The sequence below is a fragment of the Dermacentor albipictus genome, chromosome 1 (assembly GCF_038994185.2).
Source record: "Dermacentor albipictus isolate Rhodes 1998 colony chromosome 1, USDA_Dalb.pri_finalv2, whole genome shotgun sequence".
Lineage (NCBI taxonomy): Eukaryota > Metazoa > Arthropoda > Arachnida > Ixodida > Ixodidae > Dermacentor > Dermacentor albipictus.
The window spans coordinates 48,029,438-48,055,990 of NC_091821.1; the positions used below are offsets into that span (position 1 = coordinate 48,029,438).

At 45.9% G+C, this 26,553-nt stretch overlaps 1 protein-coding gene across 1 annotated transcript in view; it reads left to right on the forward strand.

Annotated features, from left to right (window-relative positions):
- The first annotated feature begins 20,264 nt into the window (after window positions 1-20,264).
- LOC135906704 (nose resistant to fluoxetine protein 6-like) overlaps window positions 20,265-26,553 on the forward strand; it is an 83,659-nt gene continuing 77,370 nt past the window's right edge. The window contains exon 1 of the mRNA XM_070533010.1: window positions 20,265-20,604. Coding sequence (XP_070389111.1) covers window positions 20,265-20,604 — 340 coding nt within the window. The remainder of the gene's footprint in view (window positions 20,605-26,553) is intronic.

The following is a 26,553-nucleotide window of genomic DNA, read 5'->3' on the forward strand; positions in this document are numbered from 1 at the left end:
TTGGTCTACGGAAATCAATTCGCTGAAAACTAGCCATATACAGCTTCGCTGTAAACACTTGCTTTATGCACTCTCGTGTGTTTGCCACCGCAACGCGCCGTAGTAGAAATACGGATGCAGGAGCCGTGAAAACTTCAGGTCGACTCATTTCATAGCTAAGAAGAGGCAAAAAAGGCACAATCTGAATCACTCTCTATTTCTACAGCAAAAAGAATGATTTCAGAATTTAATACGCGGCGTTTGATTTCATGTTATTAGAATTTATATTATTATTTATGTTATTACATGGGTGTTAAAATAGGCTAAATTTTCGTACCTAAAGTAACGCAACATGTTTTTCAGAACTAGATTTACCAGTCCTGGGTGTGTATGCTATAAAAGTTTTATGAAAATCGGCGATGATTATTTTTTTTAAACGTCTCTAAAACATTGTAATGCTTGCTATATTTGGCATTTTGGGGATTTTATAAAGAAATTAATAAGTGGTGTAGTTGCATATTTTTTTTATTTTTAGTTTGCGAGAAACCTTTTGAAGATTTGCCAGAGATATTTTTCATCTTTATCGCCTTAGCTAAAACTGCCCAAGAAAGAGCACGGATATCGAGGTCAGTCAAAGGCAGTTGCTGAAAAACCAGTCTGGAAATTCGTCAGAAACATACGCTGAATGCGATAAATATAACTTTCAAAAGATATGTGCTAACTTTCGCAAAACGAAGGTTGATTCCTTTCTACAGAGACATTTTCCCACCTCATATAAAATTTTACGGAAAACTAAAAATAGTCAGGACCCCCCTTAGGCTATCGTTATCTCAACACTTAGGCTATATTTCTCGTTTCCACAGCGGTGGAAGCTCGCAGGCTTGTCAAATGGCATTGTTGGTCTGAAAATGCTTCCCAACTGTAGATAGTTCATCTGATAATAACTGAAGCATCTGAAAACAATAGAGCCGGCCGTTCCACCTGAGGAAAGAGAGAGAGGATGCACGGAAAGGCAGGTTAACCAGAGGTAGTTGGTTCGCCTATGCCCTGCACAGGGGGAAAGAGTACGGGGATAAAGAAAGAAACAGAGCGGAAGGGGAAATAGAGATAAAAAGAAACGAGCACAAGCAAACCGCGTAAATTATAGAGTGGTAGCGGGCGGCGCTCCTAAAGTCTATCACGAAGGACATTAGATCCTACGAATTTTTGAGTAGAGCGAAAAAAAATTAGTTTTCCGAAAAAAAAATTCAGAAAAAAAATTAAGTTTTGTTCGGCATGTTAATGCATCTTTAACGCGTACAAGTCACTTTTACACGCTGAGTTTTCGCAGTTTTGAGGCTTGGGGTGACAGACAGGCGAAGTTGGCGCTGCCCTAAAACTTTTGACAAATAGCAGAAGACTAACTTCGAAAGGGCGTCAAATCAGAAATAATTATTTTTCTTTTGTTTGGTCTAATCATGCATAATCAGTGTATACACCTTGTATCAGATGGGGCGCTATCGCCGTTCTCGTGACGTCGCGTGACAGACAGGCAAGATTGGAGATACCCGAAAATTTTTTACCAATCGTATACGGCTGACTGCAGAATTGGAAAAGAAAAGTTTAGAATATCTTTACCTTATAGCGCCCTTGATTTCTTCAGATTTTTCCGGGATGATGACTGCAGTAACAGAGCTGTTTAGTTTTACCGAAGCATCTGTGTAGACATGTTACCAGATTCTGTGCACGTTGTAAAGTAGTTCCAAGGCTGCTTTTTTTTTAAAGCTTGCACCTGAGAAATACCTCTGGTACTTAAGTCAAGGTTACCCTCATATATATTTGGTACACAAATGACGTTAAACTTCGAAAATAGTTCAGATGCATATGCACCAAATGGCGCATGTGCGATATGACGAACATCCCTTTTTTGTAGCAGAAATAATTTACTGAGATTGTGCTTTGATGTGGTACCCCACACAAGGTTGCAATGCTGTAGATGAGATGAGGACAGTACAGTATGAAGGACCAGCTTAACTTTAGATGATATCGTCTCACGGAGTCTACAAAGCACGCCGTACGCCTTGGCTAAGCGGTACGCGATAAGTTCCACATGTTCACCACAGTAATTTTTGATGAAATAAAATACCCAAAGTTTTGACGTTAGGAACAAGTTCAATTGCTTCATCGCCAACTAGCAACAATGTCTTCACTGAGATGCTTTTGTGGAGGTGCAAAAATAACAGCTTTTGTTTTTGTTCTGTTTAATTTGAGAGCATTTGCCTTGCTCCATTCGGTCAATTGTTCCAGCGTGACATTTGCAAAGAACGAGAGATCGCCGATATTACGAGACTGAAAAGAGAGGATGATGTCGTCCGTATAGATGACCAAGTTCGTGTCATTAGATATGTTGACAATTTTTTATTTATCAATACTGTAGGTCTATTGCAGACCCATACAGGGAGCGGGCTTACATCATCATAGGCATGTAATAAGATACAACAAGTTCCCAAAAAGACAACACGAAAACATGAGGTAGATCAGAACAGTTTTCAACAGCAAGTGTATCAATATTATATTACCTACATGGTTACGCTTCGCGTACACGAGAACAGAAAATCTAGCATTATATATCGTATGCTATACATGAGAAAAATGTACAGACGAAAACAATACTACACTACAAGATACTTTCTGCCGTTTTACAACAGGAAAAGTAGTTATACGGGGTCCATTAGCTGCTCCACTAGAGAACAAAACTGATCTAAATTTGGATTATTTACATCTTCACTTGGTAGCGCATTCCAAGCGTTCACAGCGTGAGGGAAGTAGGAAAACTTAAACGCATTGCAATGCGTATTAAATGCCCGGATGCACTTATCATGGTTTGTTCTACTAGACCGACGGCCAGGCGGATGAATATAGCCGGCTTTTCTGATGTTGATGTGTCCGTTAAAGAGGAGATAAAAAAAAAACTTCACAGATGCAAAATGACGCCGGCAGGAAAGAGTTGCCAAATGCGCTTGATTGCGCATGTCCATTACATTGTCGTGCCAAGAATACTTTGAATAGATAAACCTAAGAGCAATATTCTGTAATCTTTCAAGTTTAACGCGAAGGCACTTTTGATGAGGGTCCCACACTGTGCTTCCACATTCTAAAGTAGGTCGGACCAAAGTTTTACAGGCAGGTAATTTTACGGCCTGAGGTGCTTTACTCAGACTTCTGCGTAGAAACCCTAATTCCTTGAATGCCTTGGCGCATATATCAGTGATGTGCTTATCCCATTTTAGGTCTTGCGAGAATGTGATACCCAAGTATTTTACTTTGTCGACTTGTCTAATATTCAAGCCTTTAAGATTGTATGTAAATGATAAAGGTCGTTTTTTCTTGGTTAGGCTGATGAACGCTCTTTTAGAGACATTTATTTCCATCCCCCTCGTATTGCACCATTGGGGAATGTTTAGTAAACAAGAATTAAGCTTTAGTTGGTCGTACCTGCCGTAGTTGCTCAGTGGCTATGGTGTTGGGCTGCTGAGCACGGAGGTCGTGGGATCGAATCCCGGCCACGGCGGCCGCATTTAGATGGGGGCGAAATGCGAAAACACCCGTGTACTTAGATTTAGGTGCACGTTAAAGAACCCCAGGTGGTCGAAATTTCCGGAGTCCTGCACTACAGCGTGCCTCATAATCACAAAGTGGTTTTGGCACGTAAAATCCCATTAATTAATTTAGTTGGTCGTCAGTACTGCGAATTGCATATAAATGACACAATCACCTGCGAAAAGTCGCAATGTTACACCTGGTTTTGCACAAGAAGAGATGTCATTAACGTATATAAGACACAATGTTAAAAATTATGGGGTTTTACGTGCCAAAACCACTTTCTGATTAGGAGGCACGCCGCAGTGGAGGACTCCGGAAATTTCGACCACCGGGGGTTCTTTAACGTGCACCTAAATCTAAGTACACGGGTGTTTTCGCATTTCGCCCCCATCGAAATGCAGCCGCCGTGGCCGGGATTCGATCCCGCGACCTAGTGCTCAGCAGCCCAACACCATAGCCACTGAGCAACCACGGCGGGTACACAATGTTGGCCCTAAAACAGACCCTTGGGGTACGCCGGACAAAACGCTTAGGCAGTCAGAGTCGACATTGTTTAAACTTACATACTGGGTACGATTTGTAAGGTAAGCCGAAATCCATCATATTACTTTGCTATTAATGCCAATCGATTCAAGCTTGGCTATTCATTTAGAATGAGGTACGCGATCGAATGATTTCGCAAAGTCTATGATTATTGCGTCAGCTTGAAGTTTCGAACCAATTATGCCAGCGAAGTTATGAGTTAGTTCCGCAAGTTGCGTTACCGTGGACAGCCCTCTACGGAAGCCGTTATGTTTAGGGTACAGTATATTGTTAGACTCTAGGTAGTCCATGATGGCTTTGTTGAGGATATGCTCCATAAATTTGCAACAAGTAGTTAGTGATATGGGTCGATACGTTTCCACAGAAAGTTTGTTACCACTTTTATGAATTGGGATCATTCTAGCGCGAAGCCAGTCTGTCGGAACTGCACCATTTTTCAGTGAAAGCGTAAATATTTTTATGCAAAAAGGGGGTAAGTTGTTCTGCATAACGCTTAAGAAACGCATTTGGGATTTTATCTGGGCCCGGGGATGTTTTAACATCTAGTTGTAGAAGCAGGTTCAAGATACCTCGTTCGGTTATCTCGATTTCCGGCATAGCCGAGTCACGTTGAACAAGCGGTACTTGGACTGGGCATGCTTGGATGAATACGGACTGGAAAAAAATTGAATGAGTTAACTATTGTGTGCGTATTTTCAGTAACGATGCTGTTGATTTGCATCTTACGGATTGGACTGTCCGGCTTAGCAAGGTAACGCCAAACTTTTTTCGGTTGCTTTGTCATGAAATCTGTTAACGTGTGTCAAAAAAAGTTATTTCTTGCTTGCCGTAACAAACTTTTAAATTCGTGGTGATACTTATTTATTACTGTTGGATCGCATTTACGCTTCCGGATTCTTTTCAGCCTCCGTTTCATATGAATAATTTCTGGCGTTATCCAAGGATATCTTCGCCTTGTCCGCTTACGTTTCGTAGGAATGTAAGTTTTTTCACAGTGAAAAATTGCCGCTTTAAATTTTAGCCACACGTTCTCGACATCATCGGAAGGTTCAGCGTAAAAATCGCGTAAATTAATTTTCAGGTAATCAATAATGCTTTCATCGTTTGCTCTGCAATAATCTTTGACAACTATATGTGAATGTTCAGTGTTACTTTTTGCCAGGCTAAGATTAGGAAAATGAATTAGAATCAATTTATGGTCAGATATTCTATCTTCGACCTTAACTTCAGTATCTACTGCGCAGGAAATCAAAGCAAGGTCTAAAATATTAGAAACAAGCCCTTGGACGCGTGTCGCTTGCGTTACACGTTGGGATAAAGAAAAACTTAACATGGTATCAAAAAGTCGTTCGCAGCTGTTTACTTCCCTATTGCTGGCGGTCAGGTTATCCCAGTCAATTCCTACCAAGTTGAAGTCGCCAACAAGTACTAGCTTCCTCCGATCATGCATTTTCTCGAGGAGGTAGTTGTGTGCTTGGTTAAAACACGTTGTCGGGCTAGTTGGTTAGAATCCATGGTAGAGTGTATAAGCGCGACTGGACGAGGACGAAGAAAGAAACAGATACACAGACACAGACAAGCGCTGTGTCTGTGTATCTGTTTCTTTCTTCGTCCTCGTCCAGTCGCGCTTATACACTCTTCCATGGGTAGTTGTGTAATTCCGTAAGGTAAGCTTCAGGTGCCCCAGGCTGTCTGTATACTCCACCTATTAGTAGAGGTGGGGTTTGAGATGTGACAGTGCACCAGAGACTCTCGTGGTTAGGTATACCTTGTTCCTCTTGGAACTTTAGACCATTCTTTATAGCGATGGCCACTCCGTCTCCACGGTTATCACGATCTTTGCGAATTAGGCTATAGGCTTCTGGAATTATTTCTGAATCATGGATAGAGGGAGGAAGCCACGTCTCTGTAATCACTAAATCATCGGGCTCGCAAGCCAATAAAATCTCCTCTAGTTTATCGGTTTTGTTCACTATGCTTCGAGCGTTGAAACACAATAAAGAAAACTACGGTGTACTTTCTTGGCATCATACGTTTGAACTATTACCCTCGCGACCGGTCATCTCAGAACGCGCTTGTTTAAGTGGTATCCTCTTTTCCACGTGCTTATCCCATGCGTACAGCGTGCCATTTATTTTCAGCTTATCGAAAAGAAGCACAACCCTATCACCGCATGCTCGGTTTGGTTTTGAGGACTCCCATAACTTCCTGCGCGTTTCACGAACTACAAATGAAAAATCATCCGACACCGATAAATATGTGCCTTTGAGCTTTGAACAGTTGCGCAGAACTGTCATTTTTTCGTCAAAATAAAAAAACCGCAGTATGACGGGTCGATGTCGATTAGCTAATCTTTTGCCAGCGCGATGAACGCGCTCCACAGTCTTTACTTTTACTTTCAGCAAATTGTTGAAGATTTCGTTCTCGACATATTTCTTCAAGCATGCGGGGCCATCATCGCTACTTTCTGGAATACCATATATCATAATATTGTTTCGGCGGCTTCTGTTCTCTAAGTAGTCCATTTTACTGTATAAATGTGCGACTTGCTTTTGAACCGCACTAACAGTTGTTTCATACTTTTCAACTTTTTCTTTGCAGTCTTTGAGTGTTGCAAGCGTGTTCTCAATGAGAGACAGCCGTGTTTGGACGCCCTGCATACCGATTTGGAGTTCAGTTTGGGAAGCCTTAATTTCTGTGATGGTATGTAAAATATGTTCCAGAACATCAGAATCAGGATCAAGATTACCCTTTGCATCAGAATCAGGACCTGGGTTTTCCTGTATGTCGCCACACATAATTAGCAATAAGTGAATCATGCGAGACACATTCAAACAATGTCGTTATTAGATGTGTTAAACTCTACTGACCCTAGTATACTTCCCTGGGGAATGCCCTGTGTAATTTCCCGGAGACGTGAGCCTTCTGAAGAAATTGAAACGAGTTGTTTTCTGGGCTTAAGACAAGATTGGTTCATGTGGTGATCGCAACTTTTACGCAATATGTATAATTCTGTTCTGTACTTGCAGTGCATTACATGTGTTGTGTGTTTTGGCTGTTCAAAACATCTAACTTTATATAAGCGTATGTGGTCTGAACTAATGCACAGAACTTTGCGACTTATGTACTGTTGGACTGTATATTTTTTATTCATCCAGTGTTCCACTGAGTGCCATATTTCGTGTCGCTATTCTCCCTTTTTACGCAAATTTGGTTCCTTTGCCAAGCGACAAGGAGTAGCCGGTGCCACCATAAAGGCGCCAACCTCTCCTAATATTTATTTCAATAATAAAAAAAAAAGATTGTAAAAGTTTCAAAGAAATTCCCCCAAACCCATAATGTTCTATTAAACCTGCCGTGGTTGCCTAGTGGCTATGGGGTTGGGCTGCTAAGCCAGAGCTCGCGGGATCGAATCCCGGCCATGGCGGCCGCATTTCGATGGGGGCGAAAACACCCGTGCACTTAGATTTAGGTGCGCGTTAAAGATCCCCAGGTGGTCCAAATTTCTGGAGTCCCCCACTACGGCATTCCTCATAATCTGAAAGTGGTTCTGGCACGTCAGCCCCATAATTTATTGCTCTAGTAAGTAAATTCTGATAATTTAGCCTAGCAAATGCATTAGAGTAGTCCACGAACATTCCTATCGTTAGTTACTTATCTTCAAAATCATTTAAAATTAAGTCCTTTATTAAGTTGGTAGTGCCAATTCAGTTGACATTCCCGTTCAGAACCCAAACTGTTAACTATTTGATATGATGGAATGTTTATCACAAATAACTTTACTCGTTTACAAATAACTTTTTCAAGTCCCTTGGATAGGACAGGCACTACTGAGACTGGCCGGCAATTCGACGAATTTTTTTGTTTTTTTTTGTTTTTGCCACTGGACCTGAATAAGGCTTACTTTCGCGTGTTCATTTTTTTTTTTCAGGGGAATTCCAGTTCACAGTGATAGGTTAAAGATATGAGTAAGTACCGATAGTAAGAGATCAAGCACGAACTTAATAGATATTATTTGAAGCCTGTTCACATCACAAGATTACTATTTGTTAATGACTGGAATGCGTGTAAACTTCATGTGGATCTGTAGGTTTAAGGAAAGCTGTGTGTGCGTCGCGTGTGCCTAAATATTTGGGTACAGTGCTGTGTGGTGAATGCTTTTTTTTCCAGACTGGTGAAAAAATTATTAAATACGTTTGCTAATTATTTGTCTTTTAGCGTTCTATCTTTAACTACGAGTTCAAGGTCAACACTATTGCGGACATCCGAATGCAAAAGCTAATTAATTTCGCGCCATGAAAGACTGTTTAGATTACTTACCTCTTGAAAGAGGTTCTCATATTGCAGCTTTTTGGCATTTCGCAGAAATTTTTTAACATGGTTTTGCTATTTGTTAACGCCTGCAAAATCATCAGGGCTCCTTGTTTTGACAAACTTATAGCACAGTGAATCCTTCTCAAGGATCATCCTAAGGCATCCGTCATTAAACCACGGTTTCCGTATTCGGGTTCACTTCTTTATTCGTTTATATTTAAAGTAGTTGTAATGTGCTTCCATAAGGGTGCACATGAGTTTATCATATGCCCTATCAGTGCCATGACATAGAAGCACAGAGCGCCAATCAATATTGTTAATCTTTTGTTGAAAGGCGTTTAGTGTTTTCCTGGAAAACAAATGACTGAGAGTGACGCGCTGGTTTTGAAGCTTCATGAAACTTACAGAACATGTATACCGGCAAATGATCGCTCATGTCAGCCACAATCACTCCCGATTTGGTGGTATCTTCAAAACATTTTGTCATGAATAGATAGAGTCGCGTTTCAGATGTATGACTTACACGCGTAGGTTCTGTGATAACATCCCTACAGTAAAAATACTGGATGAGTAGTTGTAGTTCTTGGGATTGCGAAGTGTTTGGTAAGAGATTAACATTGAAATCAGCCCCAACGGAAAGAATATTCATCTCATTTAAACATACAACAAGGAGAATCTTTTCAAAGAAAGAAATAAAGTTATCGATCTTTCCATCAGGCGGACGATACACAACCACAAAAGCGTGTTTTTTGTACTGCAACTTAAAGCTTTATAATCTGGCGTTATAGTAGAGAACTCAGGGATAAAGGTGCAAGAAAACTCGTTCGATACTGACTGCAGCACGCCGCCTCCACGACGGGAAGGCCTGTTTAATAAAAAAGATCGATGTCCAGATAGGTGAAGTACCCCATTCTCCTGTTTGCATCAGGTCTCAGTTACCATAACCACATTAAGTTGGAAAGAAAATTTACCTAAAACCGCGGAAAGCTCATCACACTAGTTCTTTGCAGATTGCGCATTCAGGTGCAAGAACTTCAAGTAGTTGCATGCGGCACTACGATGTCACCGGGTGTATCCATTCATAAACAAAAGACACGATTAACAGGAAAAAGAGAGTAAAAAGAAAGAACAAAAAAACGCCTATAGCTAGCTGTAGTGGCCCGTTGCATTTTTTGCAAGTATGATTCACACGAAATATGCAGTACACGTGATGTGTGTTTGTCTGAGGTGCGAAAATTTTGCCGCTGTTCAGTTGCGCGATACTGACTCACGGCAGGCGCAAGAACAGCGCAACAAAAAGAAAAGCAGAAACGCCTCCCAACTCTCAAAGAACGGCGGAAAGGGCGGAATTTACGTCGCCTATTGTTCACCAGGCGGGAGAAGGGACAAAGTCAACAAGGTTGAAGGGGCTGAGCAGCGGAGCGCGTCGAAGCCCCGCCGGCCCGCTTTATACACGACTTCTTCTGTATCAGCAGCTGACAGCAAAGCATTCCCCTGCGCGTTTTCTTCGTACGTGCGCGCCGGAAATCGGCCGGGCCGCGTGCTTTTACAAGCGCGCGCGTTCAACGGGGAAATCTACACGAGATACGTGCCGTCTCCCGAGCCGTGGAGCGCGAAACAACAAAATTTCTTTGCGCTGGTTGAGCCGACGCCGTCATGACTCCGGGCAGCGTCCTATATTCGCGCGAAGCCCCTGAGCGCGCGCGTGTAAATATAGAAAGTTCACGAGAGAATGGCGATAGCCGCTACGTTATTCAACGGCTCTGGGAAACTCGGCGAGCAGGCTGCGAGTTAGCAAAGCGGGCGAGAGAGAGGTAGAGGGTAGCGGGGTGGCTCTCGCGTGCACGTAACAGGCGATGACGACGCCGACTCGCGGGGTGCCTGCATCTCGCTTCTCGCCCTCCGTAACGGCGGAGAGCGTCAGCGGCACGAAAACAGAGTGGAGGAAACGCTCCGGGCGCCGGTTACGCTGCAACTGCTTTGCGTTGTTTTCGGAGCGCGGCGCCTTCTCTCTCGCTATATTACTTGGTTTGTTTAAGTGTCCAACACCGACTCGCTGTGATCTGCGTGGCGGGCGTCGCGAGACTCTATCGCTTGCTTTAACTGCGTGCACTCTCTCTATAAATGCGCTGATCTCTTTTTCCTTAAAAGAGCAATGGCTTGCGACGGTGACGCGTTTTGTTCGGGAGTCGTTATTTCCTTCACTTGGTCGATTACCTCGTGTTAATGTAACCACGCTATTTCAATTCATTCAAGAAATCGATGAGTGTTATATTTGTTTTCAGGACACCGTATTTAGGCCTCGCTTGTTCACACTGTGCGGGCACTTGTTCGCCGTGCCTGACGCAAGAAAAAGAGAAAAAAAGGCGACAAAAAAAGCCCCGAACGCTTCACGACGTGCACTCGGTTGGACACTGTAATTTTCCTCAAAAGGGGCATTAGGATATTTAAACCAAATTGGTGAAGAAACCATCGACGATGATTGTCAACGTAAGCGTGTAGCTGGACGGTTCTATAAACCTGTTCGCTTTGACAAAGGAAGTTACGCTTGACGGTGTACATTTGGTGTAGAGTGAGGGTACTTCACTAGAGTTTGTTGATTCACGGCACGATTCCATAGAGAACCGGTACATCTGTAGTGGTGGTATAGATAGACAACACGTGCGTCTCGAAGAGCTGCGATTGTTGGCGTTCAACGGTGAACGTGCCCCGCAACGCGGCTGCGCGAGCGCCCGCACCCTTTGCATTGGTGCCCTTGAATCGGCGGTGAAAGTCGAACCACCAACCACGAGAACGGGCGAAAGTGCCAAAGAGAGCTGCCTGGTTTAAAAAAGAAAGAAAGCCAGATTACAAGTATCTTCTCAAGACGTGCCTTAAGAAAAAATAAAAGGTCAATTTTAGCGAACCGTGCTGCTCACGTTCCCGAAATAGCGGGTTTACAGCAAACGTGCCCAAAACCGTTTGGCCATTTGTTGGTGCACATGCTATTTTGTTGCGTACATTGCACTAAAGTTGTCCACACAGAGGCGACTAAATGAACAAAGATGATGGCTGCGATGCGGGAAAGCGGTGGACAGGGGTAAGGTTGTGTGAGAAGGGCCGGAGTATTAACGTCTTCTCTAAACATCTTTCCCATTGCCACAGTGAAGGTGGACAAGCATGCTGAACAACAAGTTCAATGTGAAATTCTGTAAGTAGACTTTCCACGCTATTAGGCTGCCCTGCACAAGATGACCGCCCACTCCACTCACGGCACCATTTCGCCGAGGATGGCTTGCAAGCAGCGATGACGGAGGGATAATGGCAAGGATAGCTAGTGGCACGAGCTCGGGTGCATATGCTTTATTTATATTTCAGGGGTGACGCCCGCCTTGTTGCATGAGTCGAACGAGATGTATGAGACAGCGCACTCAGGCAATTTTGCATATCAACCATTGCAACAGATATATATTGAAACAGATATAGCAGTCCAACTTGGGGGCGGTTTCATCATGGGCAATACTACGTACTGGTATCTAAAATTATGCTCGTCTCCAACGAAAATGCATTCGAGGATCCTCCATCTAATCTGCAGCCGCCTGTCTTTCACTTTTGAGGGCTTACTCCTTTGAGGGCGTGCACGATTATTGCTCCTGGTATACCACCTGTCACAATGTTTGGACTGATCCTCCAATTTCATTTCCTTTTTTTTTAAAAAACGTGAATCGATCATTTAGAAACTTAATACTGACAAGTGCTACTACTGACATATTGGCGATCGAAATGAGGCACGGCCAGGTCAGAAAGACCGCAGGAAATACGATCAGCAACGAACGCATTGTGCAGATGATTAGGTCGCGTGCAGTTCGTTGCTCGCATTGCAAGAAAGGGAAAGCGGGAACGTTTATATTCCCGAAACGTACCAGAACCAGAGAAGCAACTCGACAAGAAAAAAAAACAGAACTGTAGCAGCGACGTTAAACGGTTTCATTCACCGAGAACGAACTGCGCACTTCATAGAGGATCCCATTAGTAACAGACGAAGATTGTTCAAGCTAATGCACAAGAAGTTGCATCGCATAAAAATTATATCCTAATGCTTTCGCGTTGCATTACAGATCTGCCCAAACTTTTCGAGAGCCTCGCTCACTAGTGTACACTCGTTGTGTTTTGGCGACAGCGTGTGAAAGAGGTAGCACAATGCCGGAAGCCTACAGCTGGGACAAGCATTTTGTTGCATTTAGTTTGTGATGAAAGGACAAAGCTATAACGGGACTTATTGTAAGACAGCAAAAATTACTCTGTTGTTTAATAAGTGTCGACTTCGGTGAGACAGACGGCATGTAACGTCCAATAATTTGGTAGCCTGCTGGTTTCACCATTGGTGCATATTGTACCGTAAGCCAATGCGCCGTGCTGCGTCATTGCGCGCGGCTGTATACTCGTGATAGCACGCGCTGTGTGCGTGCTGTCAACGTATCTGAAGAAAGACGCGCCTGCGCACCGGAAATGTGATAAACCACGTCGCCGTCGCTACCGCAATTTGTAAAGAACGACATGAGTCTCTTAATAGAGAAAGTGTGCAACGCAAAGAGCCTGAGCATGCACCTTTTCTTTCTCTTTCCTTTTCTTTTTTTTTTGGGGGGGGGGTGACACGAGCAACGTTGACGACTCAGTTTAAAGGCTTCATAAAACTAATATCAGCAACAAAGTGTGCCTCTAATGTGCCTATACTGAGCTCACGGTGTTTACGAGATGCCCGCAGTATTATAGCTAGAGTATTTTACGTCCGTGAAGTGTGCACGTGGACAATGGTTTTCGATGTGTCTTGACACTATAATACCACCCGGTTCGGTTGAAATAAGCGTTTCTTCATTCAATTTCTTTGTACGAGCCCTTATCACTTGTTCCGTGCAGCGTTTCTGAAAGCTGCAAGGTATAGCGGGCACAGTTTCAGCTGTTAAAGGGCCGGCGCTGCCCTTTGTATTCAAGTTTTCTCGAATTCCCTGCTAAAACGTTTCCTATGCTCTTCCTTAGCATACCTTCACGCATGCAGCGTGCGCGTGGACTTGCCTCGCACAGGTTCAGCGGCAATCGACAAACTCAGTCTTGCATAAATCCGGCATTCGCTTTAACACACCACTTCCTTCAGATATCTGATTACATCACACTATAGCGACGGGCCACCAGACGGATATCTTACAGGAAGATCTAGAAGGAGGCACCGCACCCGCCTACTGTAGCCCGTTTTGAGACTTCCGAAAACATCGCATGTGCGACGCGACCTACATATTAACCTTGCCTTCCCGTGGCCACTTACAGGGATTATCATTTGCGGCAACAGGTGGTGCTACGTATGAAGAACGGGCTCTCACCTCGGGATGCTCTGCCGTGCAGACGCTGGTTGTGAGGAGATCATGGAGAACAAGCGCTACATTATTTTCAGAATCAAGCAGATGGGGCCATGTTGGAGTCATGATGTCGATGAACCTTTAACACTAAGGAGTTCTATGGATAAGGGAGAACGCGAACATGATTTCAAGCTTATTGCAAGCTGTTCGCCCCTTTCTGGTAGCAATGTATTCTGTTAAGAAGATAGCTTATGGTTTATGCAACTGGTATACCCCTTTCGTGATTAGTGGGAATGTATCCATAATATAACGCAAGGACAATATTTGCTGTGGAAGGGTGCAGTTTTGAAGGAGTGCATTCGAAAATATGCCACCGCGGTCATTGCTGTTACAGGTCGCTGTTAAGCTTTGAGTGACATTGCTCAATCAGTACTCAACCCATACTATATACTGTTCAACAAAAGCACTACCAAAGCAAGGAAGGTGCATAACTCACGCAACATCTAGGTTGTAAAAGGGCGGACTTTTTAAAGCGTATGGTCGCAAAACCACCACTAAAGCTCCTTGTTACTGAAATCCTGCCCTGTAGATTTCTTGCTAATGACGAAGACCTTAAAACTTAACAGTATTGAGAGCCGTGGACGCAACATTTAGAGTTGCCGTGCCTAAAGGGCGGGTGGCCGTTTCCATGCATATCCGAGTAGCCGTTGGCGCTATCGAATAGGTGAGGCATTTCTAGATCATATGATCTGCTGCAGTGATTGCGATGTTTGTACGGAGAGAGAGAGAAAGAGATGTCTGTAATGACACGCCTGGCTTCTTGTTTGCCTGGTTTCAGGCGTTGGGTGAAGAATATGGTTGTACACACACACACACACACACACACACACACACACACACACACACACACACACACACACACACACACACACACACACACACACACACACACACACACACACACACACACACACGCGCGCACGCACGCACACACGCGCACACACACACACACACACACACACACACACGCGCACACATGCACACACACAATTGTGAATCTTTCGTTTTACCCCGAAATTTGCCGCCCGCACGACTCGGCTATGGTCATTTGTTCAAGCCACGCTGCACTGCAAACTTGACGGGCCGATGCCTTAAATGACCGTGGACACATGCGCGAGAAAGAGAAATCACAGCGTGCTCATGTGGGAACAGCCGACGGCGTGCGACTGCCGCTTTCCTTCCCGGATAAGTGTCTTTCCCGGACAGCTCTTTGCGAAGGAGGAAAGCGTGTTCCCTGGTCCCACTGCAGAAAAGAAGTGAAATATTCCAGGAACGTACTAATTGCGTGAGATGTCGTAAGCGTTACGCAACGCTATAATTTCCCCAATGAGTAAGAGACACAGAGCTGTTGTCCCGAGCGTTTTCATTTATTGTCCTTACTTTTTTATTTATTGTGTATTTCTTTATTGTTGTTTTTAATCCCCGCACACGCTTTGGTTGTCATCTTTGTTGAGTTTTACATGTAAGTGTGACGGCTTGCACAACTGGGGCGCTATAGGGTGACTTGATTCTAGACTGTTTCCATTCCATTTCTACAATCGGCCCTCCACGACTGGTCGAACATCTTTCGTGCAACCCCAACTTCACCTGTTTGTCACGCGACGTCAGGAGACCGTGAAAACTCACCACGTGAAAGTGATGACGTACGAATTAAAGAAGATCTCATTAATACACCGAACAAAGCAGAATATTTTTCGGAATAACCGTAGACAGTCCCGTTTCGATAGGAATAGAAGATGGCTGCCCGCCTGAGCGCCCTAGCCCTGGTTGCTCGGAGCTACCGGGGAGAACCGATTTATTTGCGTGTAATAAATTTTTTTGCATGGCAGTGCAGTGTTGGTGAGCCCTTTCATGACGTATACGACATCGTACTGCCAACTCTTCTTAGGTGAGGATTAGTTTTATTGGTATTTTTAACCTTCTGTTGCACGCAGCCGCGATTTTTGACCAGCCACCGCAAGCTATGTAAGGGGAAGGGGACCCATAGCAGACGCCAGCACCATCCTCCGCAACCGGTTATTTATTTTTACTATGCTAGCTCAGCCCCACAGAAACCATCTCCACTTCTGCGTACTCCTCGCCTCTTATCAGCCAATTAGATTAGAAAAACCTGACAAGGTTGGCAATGCTCTTATCCTTGAAAGAAAACAAAAGTAACCTCCTATCAACAAGGAGAGTGTTTTAATGGGCGGGTCAGACAACGCTGTGGGTACCCAGCCGATGTTGCGTCGGCGGTTACGTAAATTTGACGTCAGGAGTTCGGAATACTTCCACCTTATAGAGCCTCTGCTGACATTTACTAACATTTATTTCACTCGCCCATTTTACTTGGAGTCTCGTTCAGTTTGACAGTTTGCTTTTCTTTTGTTTTTCCTTGGTAAACGTGTGGATTGAAAACACCAAAAATAGCGTCCCATTTCCCATGTCAAGTCAATGATGACGGGGAAAACTGAAGAAAAAAAAAAAGGGTGACTATGGGCGCTGATTTCGCTTTCGCAGGATGCCATTTGTAGGGGACGTTTTCTGACTACATTTTTCAACACACTTTTGCAATAGTGTATCCATTCCACGACTGGTGAATGAGAATTTGAGAGCATAAGAATGGCAGTCACGGCAGAGATGGACGAGATACGGTGATCCACGTCCCGACCGATATAAACGGTGTAGGCGTGCAAGATGCTCGAAACACAGCGGCTTGCAGAGACAGTGGAACTGTCCGATAGATTACGAATGTTTGCATACCTCCTCACACGTGTGTCCTCGTTACGATCTTCTTTTCAAGCTTTCAGCCTCTGTCTTTTCCTCACACGCAGTAGCCAACCCGATTTCCATTGGCTAACCATTCTGACCTCCTTTATCATGGTTTTGTCTATCTTTCGTTTTAGAGCGAAATATTATTTTTTTAATGAAGCTTTCACTATCAGGAAATACTATTATATATGCTAAGGAAAAAGGCTTAGAAAAATATTTAAGGATCTTTAATTTGTGAACCAAACTAGTTGATCTGCGGAAGCTGAGGCCGATATGTGCTTCAGGAACAATGGAATTGATAAAAAAGAACTGTGCAAGTAGCACTTGGCTGGCGACGGTGCCAGTCTGCGCGACTAACGCGGTTACAGCGTTTCTTGCTCGTTTCTCTCCGCCTGACGCTTCCTCAGCCGGTGTTACCTAACTCCGTCCGTCTAACTTTTCGCCGTTGACGGAGCACTTTCCCGCGTCGGATGTCTGGATGGCCCGTCGTCGTGAAACATCGCCAAAAAAAAAAAAAGGTTCTTCTCTGCGGCCTAAAAACGAGAAGTCGGAACTTAAAATGTAAGCTTTCTCTATGGCCCCCACGTGGTCGGGTCGTTTTCCAGGGCTAGGGGGGCTAACAACAGTGCGTTTATCAGTTGGGAAATATGTATAAAAGCTTTTTGACGTATTCGTGAGTTTGTGAAATTAAACGAGCATTTCAATCATCTCGAGACCTGAGCTTCCGCGAGGAAATGAGCGCTGAAATGATGAGATTGCTTATGCGTTCCCTATCTGCATCTTTAAGCGTATTACAATAGTGCTGAGGCTTCGGCAGGTTAGTACATATCTATAGCGCGTAGAACGAGGGACATGTGTCTTTATGTCATTGTTTATTTTGCACGATTGCCCCTGGTTACGTTAGGCGTTTTCACGCGTTCGTGTGCTTGTGTACCTCAATGAGTGTTTCAGTTATTTCAAGACTCAAGCTACCACGAATGAAGAGCGTATGCTGCTTGATGCCTTACCAATCCAGCCCAATAGCATGAAGAGCCGCCTGCTGTATTACGAATCTCAAGAAGACCACCGAGATATCGCCTGAATTTGGCCGCCCAGACGAGGTGAATAGGAGTGAAGGCCTACAACACCATTCACTCCGCGTGAAGGACGCAAATGGGTCAGAAATGGCTATCGTATAGGCTTGAGCGGCATCATTACTATGCTCCCGGGCTTCCACTCTGTTTTGCAAGTGGAATACGCGGCAATGACTGAAGAGTTCAATAGGGAAGCCAAAAGCGAGAACGAGCAGTTGCTGCAAGAATAAGGGCTTCGTTGGCTGGACGCATACAGTAACTGCTGATCTGTGGCACATTGCCTAATAATAGATCGCATGGAGAGCGCAACATTTGGACTGGGTTATCTATAGGCTTTAGCCTCTGGATACTTGCTTTTGTCGTAATGAAATGTTATATATCTTTATTGCACAATGTGTATTTTCCATGAAATCAGTCTATCACGGCTTGTTCATTTTTACAAGTCACTTGCACGGGTTGAAAGTTCATATGTCTATACAATCCTCTAGCACGACACTTGGCGCCATAATTCTTTTGCGGGACACGTATGTTAAAAACGCGTTCATTCGGGCTGGTTGACGGGTACTCGAACGCGAGGAACAGCGCAGGGCGAAGGAAGAGCACAACCGCAGCGCTGACGGGCAGCAGTCAGCGTTTCGTTCGGCTCGTCCGTATACGCGCTCTTCCTCACGTTCGACAAGTAAGCTGCGGCGTTGTCACTTTTGTGACGGTGCGCTCGCGCATGACAAAATTTATGCGAACGGATACTCAGTTTAAAACTGTTCTCGGAGCGGCAGAAGAGAACGCGAGCATTACTGACCATTTCTGCTTTGCCGGGATGAATGCTTGCAGTCTCAATAAGTGAAAAGTCGCGCGTTGCGATCAATAGACCAAATCGCACTCTTATTGCACTCTGAAGCAGCACTAGCTCAATAGACGAAATCACTTTTGAATTACAATAGCATGTAGTAGGCTGATTCAAAAATTTTATTCACTGGGTCTTGGCAGGGACTTCTTGTGAAGTGTACTCGCTGTCTCAAGCAGCGCCATAGCTGCAGTGGCTCAATCGATCATTTTATGCTACACAGTGGATTTGAGAACAAAAGAAAGAAATAGTGAAAAAAATAGCAACAAAAAAAATGGCTGGCCCAGTAGGTAATTGCTCTTCCATAGGTCCTTGCCACAAATGCCTTCTCTTAGTTAGGTTGCATTTATGGCCATAATGATGGGAGTGGTAAGAGTATTTTTCATCCCAGCGACGTCATTCCCGATACATTGGAATTTATTGTGCGCTGTAAGAAAAAGGAACGTGCAATAATGAATTTAAAAATAAATAAATAAAAATAAATATTAAATTATGGGGTTTTTTACGTGCCAAAACCACTTTCTGATTACGAGGCACGCCGTAGTGGAGGACTCCGGAAATTTCAACCACCTGGGGTTCTTTAACGCGCACCTAAATCTAAGTACACGGGTGTTTTCGCCCCCATCGAAATGCGGCCGCCGTGGCCGGGATTCGATCCCGCGACGTCGTGCATGCTCAGCAGCCCAACACCATAGCCACTGAGCAACCACGGCGGGTAAAAAGAAATATGTACTTTTTTTAGCGGGTAAATTGTTGATCACGTTCGAAAAAACATGCAACAGTATTTGTCTTCTACATTTTTGCAATTTATAAGCTCATTCTACCAACTTCTTTATTTGTTTGTATTTGGTTAATTGAAAGGGGACGCTGGCCGCATATTTTTCCTTTACAACCGATTACTGGGGTCGAAGACACTATGATGAGCTTCGCAGAAAATAAATCGGCCAAACGCTGACTGCTGTGCCTGTACTAAAGCGTTTCCGAAAATAGGCGAAGCCAGTGCACTGATCCCTGTCTCGAGCGAGTCCCTCAGTCACTGGTCAATGATCGGGTGCTCTGGCTCGCGCCTGACGCAATAGCGAGACGAAACGTCCAGGAAGCTGCCGACCCAAAGATGCCGTCGTGTTGCCAAACGGGGGAGCGCACAATACAGTTCCCATGGCTGCAGTTACTTCTAATGGTACCCGTATGGCGCAGTGAAAGCCGCGTCGCAAACCTTTAATCACAGTTGCCTTTTCGCTGAAAGCGGAAACGCGCGCCCCAAGCAGACGAGAGGCCAGCGGTCACGCAGAGAATGGCCCGGCCGTATGCTGTTCGCGTCATTCATTCTCATCATCGGGCTTATGTACACACGCACAAGCATGCACAAACACATGAAAGAAGACAACATGCATCGTCTTGTGATGCCGCCGCTGCCGCCCCCGTGCACGGTGCCCGTACGCTGCCAATCTTCCTGCTCCTGTAAAGAAACGGGCGGGCGAGCGGCGGGCGGCTCGTTGTTCCGCCGGACTTCCTCGAGGAACTGAAAGGAGGGGAAGGCCTCCTAGGAGGAAGGAAGCACAGACGGACGGTCTGGCGGAAGGTGGAAAATAAGGGGTGGGGGTGGAGAAGAGAGCCACGACACAGCGAGGAGCGAGAGAAGGCGAAAGGGACGAAGGAACCTCTGCTCTCCATTCAGGCGAAAGGAGTTCCAGTTCTTTTCGGAGGCCCCCTCAGAGAACAACAACGCGTGTCCCTCCATAGCATCGCGAGCGCACGCAGTTGCTGCTACTAGCTGAGGCACCCGCAATGTGGACCCGCACGACGTTCGCGGTCGCCGCGGCCTGCATCTATCTCGCCGCCGCGGGAGCGGCCACAATGCAACCACAGGTGTCACGCGCCGTGGCCGAAGACCTCGTAGGCGATACGACGGCTGGCGGCGAACCACCCCCGTCCGCCGGCGCCACCACAGTGTCCGACGACCTGGACGTGGAGGGTCGCCTCAGGTCCCTCATGGACCGTCTCATCCATGACTCACTCCCACGCATGACGGCACTGGGCAGCGGCTCTAACGTGACCGGTGACTGCTCAGCTGCCCTCTTCCGGCTGCTTCTGGGAATGCGCAAGTTCGAGCCCTGGGCTCTCAGGCGTAAGTGACGTGTGCTACTCCGTTTTTGACAGCATTTTCGTTTCTTTTATCTCTTCTATAAACCTGATGTCTATCTTGTGCCGTGTAGGCTGTCTGTCCTGGCTGTACAGATCCTCCTAATAGCAGCGATATGAGAAATGTTCGCGCCACACCACGCACACCGCAGCTGCCTTGCGACAGCAGCAGTGTACGTTGTCGACTGCTGACGACTCAGGCTTCAGCGTAATCGCTTTACTTTGATGTTGCATACGCTTTAGTTTCTTTCTTTGCCTTCTCAATCTGTTGTATAAGATGCTTCGGTAGCCTAAGAGAAAGTGACGGTTATACGGTAAACTTCTATACTGGTGTCCCAAAGAGAAACACAATGAATAACTTAAGGGTTTCCTCGAAACTATATGAGATAAATTTTACTGGTGACTGAGCAAAATTTGTCGGTTAGCGGACCGAGGCGCTGCGGTCGTAATGAACAGCATGGCAGGTTCAGCATGTGTGGGCGTTCTGTTTTAAAGACTAATCCGTATAACATTACCCGCCTTGGTGGCATAGTGGCTATGGCATTGCGCTGCTAAGCATGAGGTCATGGGATCAAATCCCATCGTGGTGGCCGCATTTCGATGGGGGCGAAATGCGAAAACGCTCGTGTGCCGTGCATTGTGTGCACGTTAAAGAACTACAGCTGGTCAAAATTAACACGGACTTCCCCACTGCGGCGTGCCTCATAATCAGATCGTGGTTTTGGCCCTTAAAGGTCAAGAATTTAACTTAATTGACATCGGTAATATTGTGAGTACTGTCACTGCGTAATTGCCCACCAGATATAGAGCGGAGAGCAGAATTGCTGAGTTTTGATTCGGTGGATAAAACACAGAAAATTGTGTTTTAGTCAATAAGCTGCCATCGTTTTCCCCCAAGCCAATCATAAGACTGATTTTGCAGCAGTCGGAAGTAGCGGAGACACGAAAGTTACCACTTCCCGCCGCCAACCCTACGCACTTCACCATCACGCTGCTACTGTGTACGCAATGTTTGCCCATAGTCACACTCTTGACAGAATATCGCCGCAGCAGGCGAACTACCACCACTCCTTCATTCATCCGATGCCACGCATTTCGACTATAGTATACGAGGATTTCTTCTTCTTCTCGTCTTTTTTGTCAATTTCAAACTGAAGTATAGTTGATTTAACTGTTTCACCCCAATACTCCAAAGTATTATATGGAGAAATGCTTACAACACTATGTCCATAGCTCTACGCTATGGGGAACAAGAAATAGAGTTGAACGCATCCCGGAGCGCCTGGTTTCGTGAAAAGAAAACGGAATCGCGCCCACGGTCATCCCGTTACGTTGGTCGCTCATTCACATCCTTCCTCATAGCACCAAGCTTTGCGCCTCCCTTCTACGTCCCAACGAATATGTGCCACCTGTTACACAACGCTTCGTCGACGGCTCCAGCACGGGGAATGCCACCATGGCTTCCCGCTCCCAAACCGGTGGTGCGTGCTACCGCCTCTGCCAGCGGCCAATGCCAGTATTTCGCTGGCACGAATGTGGTATCCTTCCTCAATGCACATCTATTTCGAACGCTAGCATAAAGTGGAGCGGTGAACAAAAAATAAATAAAGAAAGAAAAATAGACGATAGCGCCGCAGCGGAGTGGCTAACAGGAGCCGTGGGGAAAACAGTGCACATGTGATTCAAGGACCCATTATCCTGCGATCTTGGGCGCGCGAAAGAGGTCAGTGTATCCAAATTGCCTCATCTGTTGCGCATTATTCAGCGGGCGCTCGGTGCTCAGTGCGTAGCGCATCATTTATTCCTCCATTCAACTACAGGCGGACAAAACGTACCGCAGCAACAATGAAACGCGCTTCATTGATAGTCAAATCAGGCGCGCCATCCAGCGATAATTATATGATGGCGTAACACTTCGTTATGTCACACTTACTTGCAGTCATGAGATTGCCTGCTTCTATAGCAATTTTTCAAAGGCAAGCTTCGACATTTGCCACTTGTTGGTAATACGTACGCACCTTAGGCTCTTGTCAAGGGTCTCTCACGACATGTATACTAGGCATTTCGTTTGTGCATCCACTCAGCACGCCATTTGAAACGAACGAAAATAGACCTAAACCGGACTGCTTTTTAGCATTTGCAATTTTTCTCGCCACTTAGGCAATGATAGAATGTTGTCGTCCATCACAGGGGAATGACTATACCTAAGGTATAGCTGCATGGCTTAGCTTGGCCAATCTGAAATCACTGACCTATACTTGCTACAATTTACAAAATTGTATGAAGCACTTGCGTCTTCTTAGTTAACAGGAAAATTTTATGTGCCATGTTTAGTTATGAATATCGTGCAGTTTTAGAGCACAGTCCGAGCATGTAAATTTCTCGCACAGAGTGGAGCCATCTGGTAGGAGTTCTGGCGGCACTATAAATGTAGAATGTCTAATTGCTTGAGGGGAGGGGCATCAACAAATCCCATATCTGCGGAATAATGAAGATTTTTACTGAAAGTTTAGAACTATCTACAACTTCACAGGAAACCTTGGAGAACCACATCAATGAATGCCTCTGTACTCGTTGAACCACGCAATTTTGTTTTGAAGGGCGTCGCTCTCTTTGACTCTTTCGGCCGTTTTTGTGTTTGGTTCGTGGTTGCTCGGTGGTCGCACTCGGCAAGGAAACCACGTTCGCTCGCTCGCTAGTTCGTTCATTTGTTCGTTCAGGCTATTCGGTTACATTGACAATCACGATCGATGGTTTCGGTACATTATTTTTTTTAGCTGGTCTCTCTATTTCTGGAAACACTTTGCCTACAGCAGCAGGCAAGAAATAAAAAGAAATGAGGCTGCTAAAATAAATACGTCGATTAACATGCCGCTACTTTTGATGACACCTTGGCATGTCTGAAAAGCTCCCACCATATGTTCGACAGGAGGTCCACTGACACTCCACTTGGGACCACGGTAGGGCACTGCTTACATCCTCTGCAGTTCAGAGCACAATGCGTGATCATGACTGCGCGCCCCTCGTTAAAGCCGCCAAACTTAACGAGACCACAGAGCGAGAGCAGAATCAGTGAGTGTCACAACAGTGCACGTGCGTGGGATGTAGTCGCCGGGGCAGTGTGCACGAGTCCTTAGCGCCTCCGCAATCGACCTCGCTGGGTAGCGCGCGTTTCTGCGCGTTCCATCTCCGGCCCAAGGAGCACATGGCCGTGGAGGAAGTTCGAAAATAACCCGGGACGCAGAGCTATATTCTTTATCGGCATCACGATAGCGAATCGAGTCTTTCCGTTTTGGCGAGACGGAAAACGGCCCGACAGGCCCACGACGCTTACAAACTGACGGAACCGGCGTGCAGTTTATACGCAGCTTTTCTGTGCGACTGAGCGCGTTCATTTGCTCAACATGATCGTTCTTTGCGGCTGTAAAGCTGTAAAAATGAATTGAAAGCAGAGAACCTACACCGACAAAGAGCCGGAGAAGATGGTGCGTAATGCGTCGGGCGCGGCGAGTGGCCCAAGCCAGACAGCGTGCGACGGCAACGGGCTTTCCCGCTGCGTCGAGCCTCTCGCGCCGCTACGCATGACGGCCCCGCCGACCTTTGAGAGCCGTGACCCTCTTCGACAACGGATTACCCGAGCGCGGCGTCTGAAGGACGGTGGGCGGCGTGCGGTCCCTGCGGGCCACTGGTCCCGCACGCGCGCCAGACTCCCGGAAACACCCGCGCCGCACGGTTGTAACTCATTCCTGTAGTTTCCTTTCAGTGGAGGCGTCGGTTGGCGCAGTAGAGGCGGCGGTTGACCTGCAAATGCAACGACATAATACCTTTGTCACTTCATCATGCTTTTCGGTCAACGTGAGGCACTGGTCGGCTAGCATATTTTTCAGCGGAATTGCGAGTTGAAGGTGCGGTAATTTTGACAATTCTCTCCAGTTAACAAGTGCGACTTGTGGCTGCCGGCTGACCAAGACGCACCACTTGTTGACAACGCGCTCCTGACAACCTACATTATTTGCGACGGAGTCAATCATTTGCGTACCCAAAGCAAACCAGCAATATTTCAACAACTTCATCGGCACCTAAATTTGTTTTCTATATGAGCGCATTCCGCTGATTTACACCCAGTGTGGTCAGTGGGCAGGTTTTTATATCACCAACGCTAAAGTGTCGCATCGTATGCGATGGCAGCAGTATCGCTTCGGCAAAGCTAGGTTGCTTGTTTGCTTCGCATTCGAAGACGTTAGCTTAAGCATCAAGGTAATCATCTTAAACATGAGTAACGGTAATTTATACCCATAACTGCGTCATGTACTGATTTTCTGCAGATAAGCTGAGCACGGGAATATAACAAACGTAGCCCTACTGGTATTGGCTGATATTCGCGCACTTGCCGTCCTTGTCGTTCAAGGTGGACAGCACTCGCTCACGTAACAGGGAAAGAACTTTCCTCGGGGGCAGGAGTGCGAGCTCCCGCCGCCCTTCGTATAGGCGCGCGACAGGGAAACGCCGTTCTCTTTCACTCGGTCTCTGGTCAATTGCTGTTCCTACGCTTTTCCTTCGGATGAGCGTGATATCCTTACACCCCAGCGCGAGCCTCAGACCCAGTTCTGTTCCAGGACACCGTGTGTTGCGTAAACGGGCTCCTTCAGTGCGCAGGTTCCTCTTGACCGTCAAAGATGGGCGGTAAACACGCAAGCTTACGTAAGCAAAGCCAGAACCGGAAGAAACGCGCAAATATCATTATCTCAGTTTAGTTGCCGTTTGCGCTGGCTTCCTCATCACCTTCTAAACCAGTCACTTCGTGTCCTGCCAGTTTTTTTTCTTTTTCGTCAGCCTGTCGGACTTTATTTTCTCTTGCCAGCCCGTCTAGACTTCCGCGCTTTACGGGAGCCCACATAGCTTCCGTAATCTGCATCCGGTGCCAGCCGGCGCCAAGATGGTCTCTGAGCTGCATGACTTCCTCCACGCTAAAATTAACTTGACAAACGCCAGAAAGCGAAGCCCGCGGTGTGCTTTCGAGGAAACGCGGAGGAATGACGGCTGCCCGCCGCCGCCACCGCCAATGCACTGAGTGGGTAGGGCGGCCTGTGCGCCTCTGTATGCATGTAACAAGCAACGGACGGCTCGAGATCTTCAGTGCACGTAGGAGGAAGAGGCGGAAAGATTTGTCTTCAGCCCAGACCGAATCAAATTGCGCTCGGCTGCACAGTCTCCGGACCGACTGCCTGCTGACGTTGCGGACTATCCGAATTGCTGTGGGACCTGCATGCACGCTACGCGGTAATTTTCCTTGCAGGGCATGGGCTCGTTGTACACGATCTGTCCGAATAAGGCTGGAGGTGGAGAACGTCCACCTGTCACGTTCAGAGTTCTGGCACTATTACCACATTGCCGTAAAAAATTGCTACTTTATGTGCATATCTAAATATGGTGACAAGAAAACGGAAAGAAAAGAAACCTCTCGAGGAAACCCTCTCATCAAGTCGGACCAGTTGTGCCTTCGTTTCTGTAAATGACGCTAACTGGAGCTGTGCGAAAATTTATGGCTTTAAGTAATACGCGTGTTTAAGCTGAATTCACGCGGCAATATAAAAATGAAAATTTTCAACGACAGACTTGGCGCTGCGATGTACACAGATATTAAAGTAGCTATACATTTTTTTTTTTTGCGCGCGCATAAGAGCGTATGAAAACTGGTTACAGCTATGAACCACCCGTGACAGCATGTTACTCACAAAAATATCATAAACTCCAGCGAAAGTTAACTATCGATGTAGGCGAACTCTTTATCGTGTAAAGGGACTGTGGCTGATGCACGCTTCGCCCCTCCTTTTTTTTTATGTGGTATGATTCAGCTAGCTTACGTTGATTTCGATGCCTGGAAACAATCCCTGTTTCTCAGGAAACATCTCTGTACTTTACGGATAGGGAACAT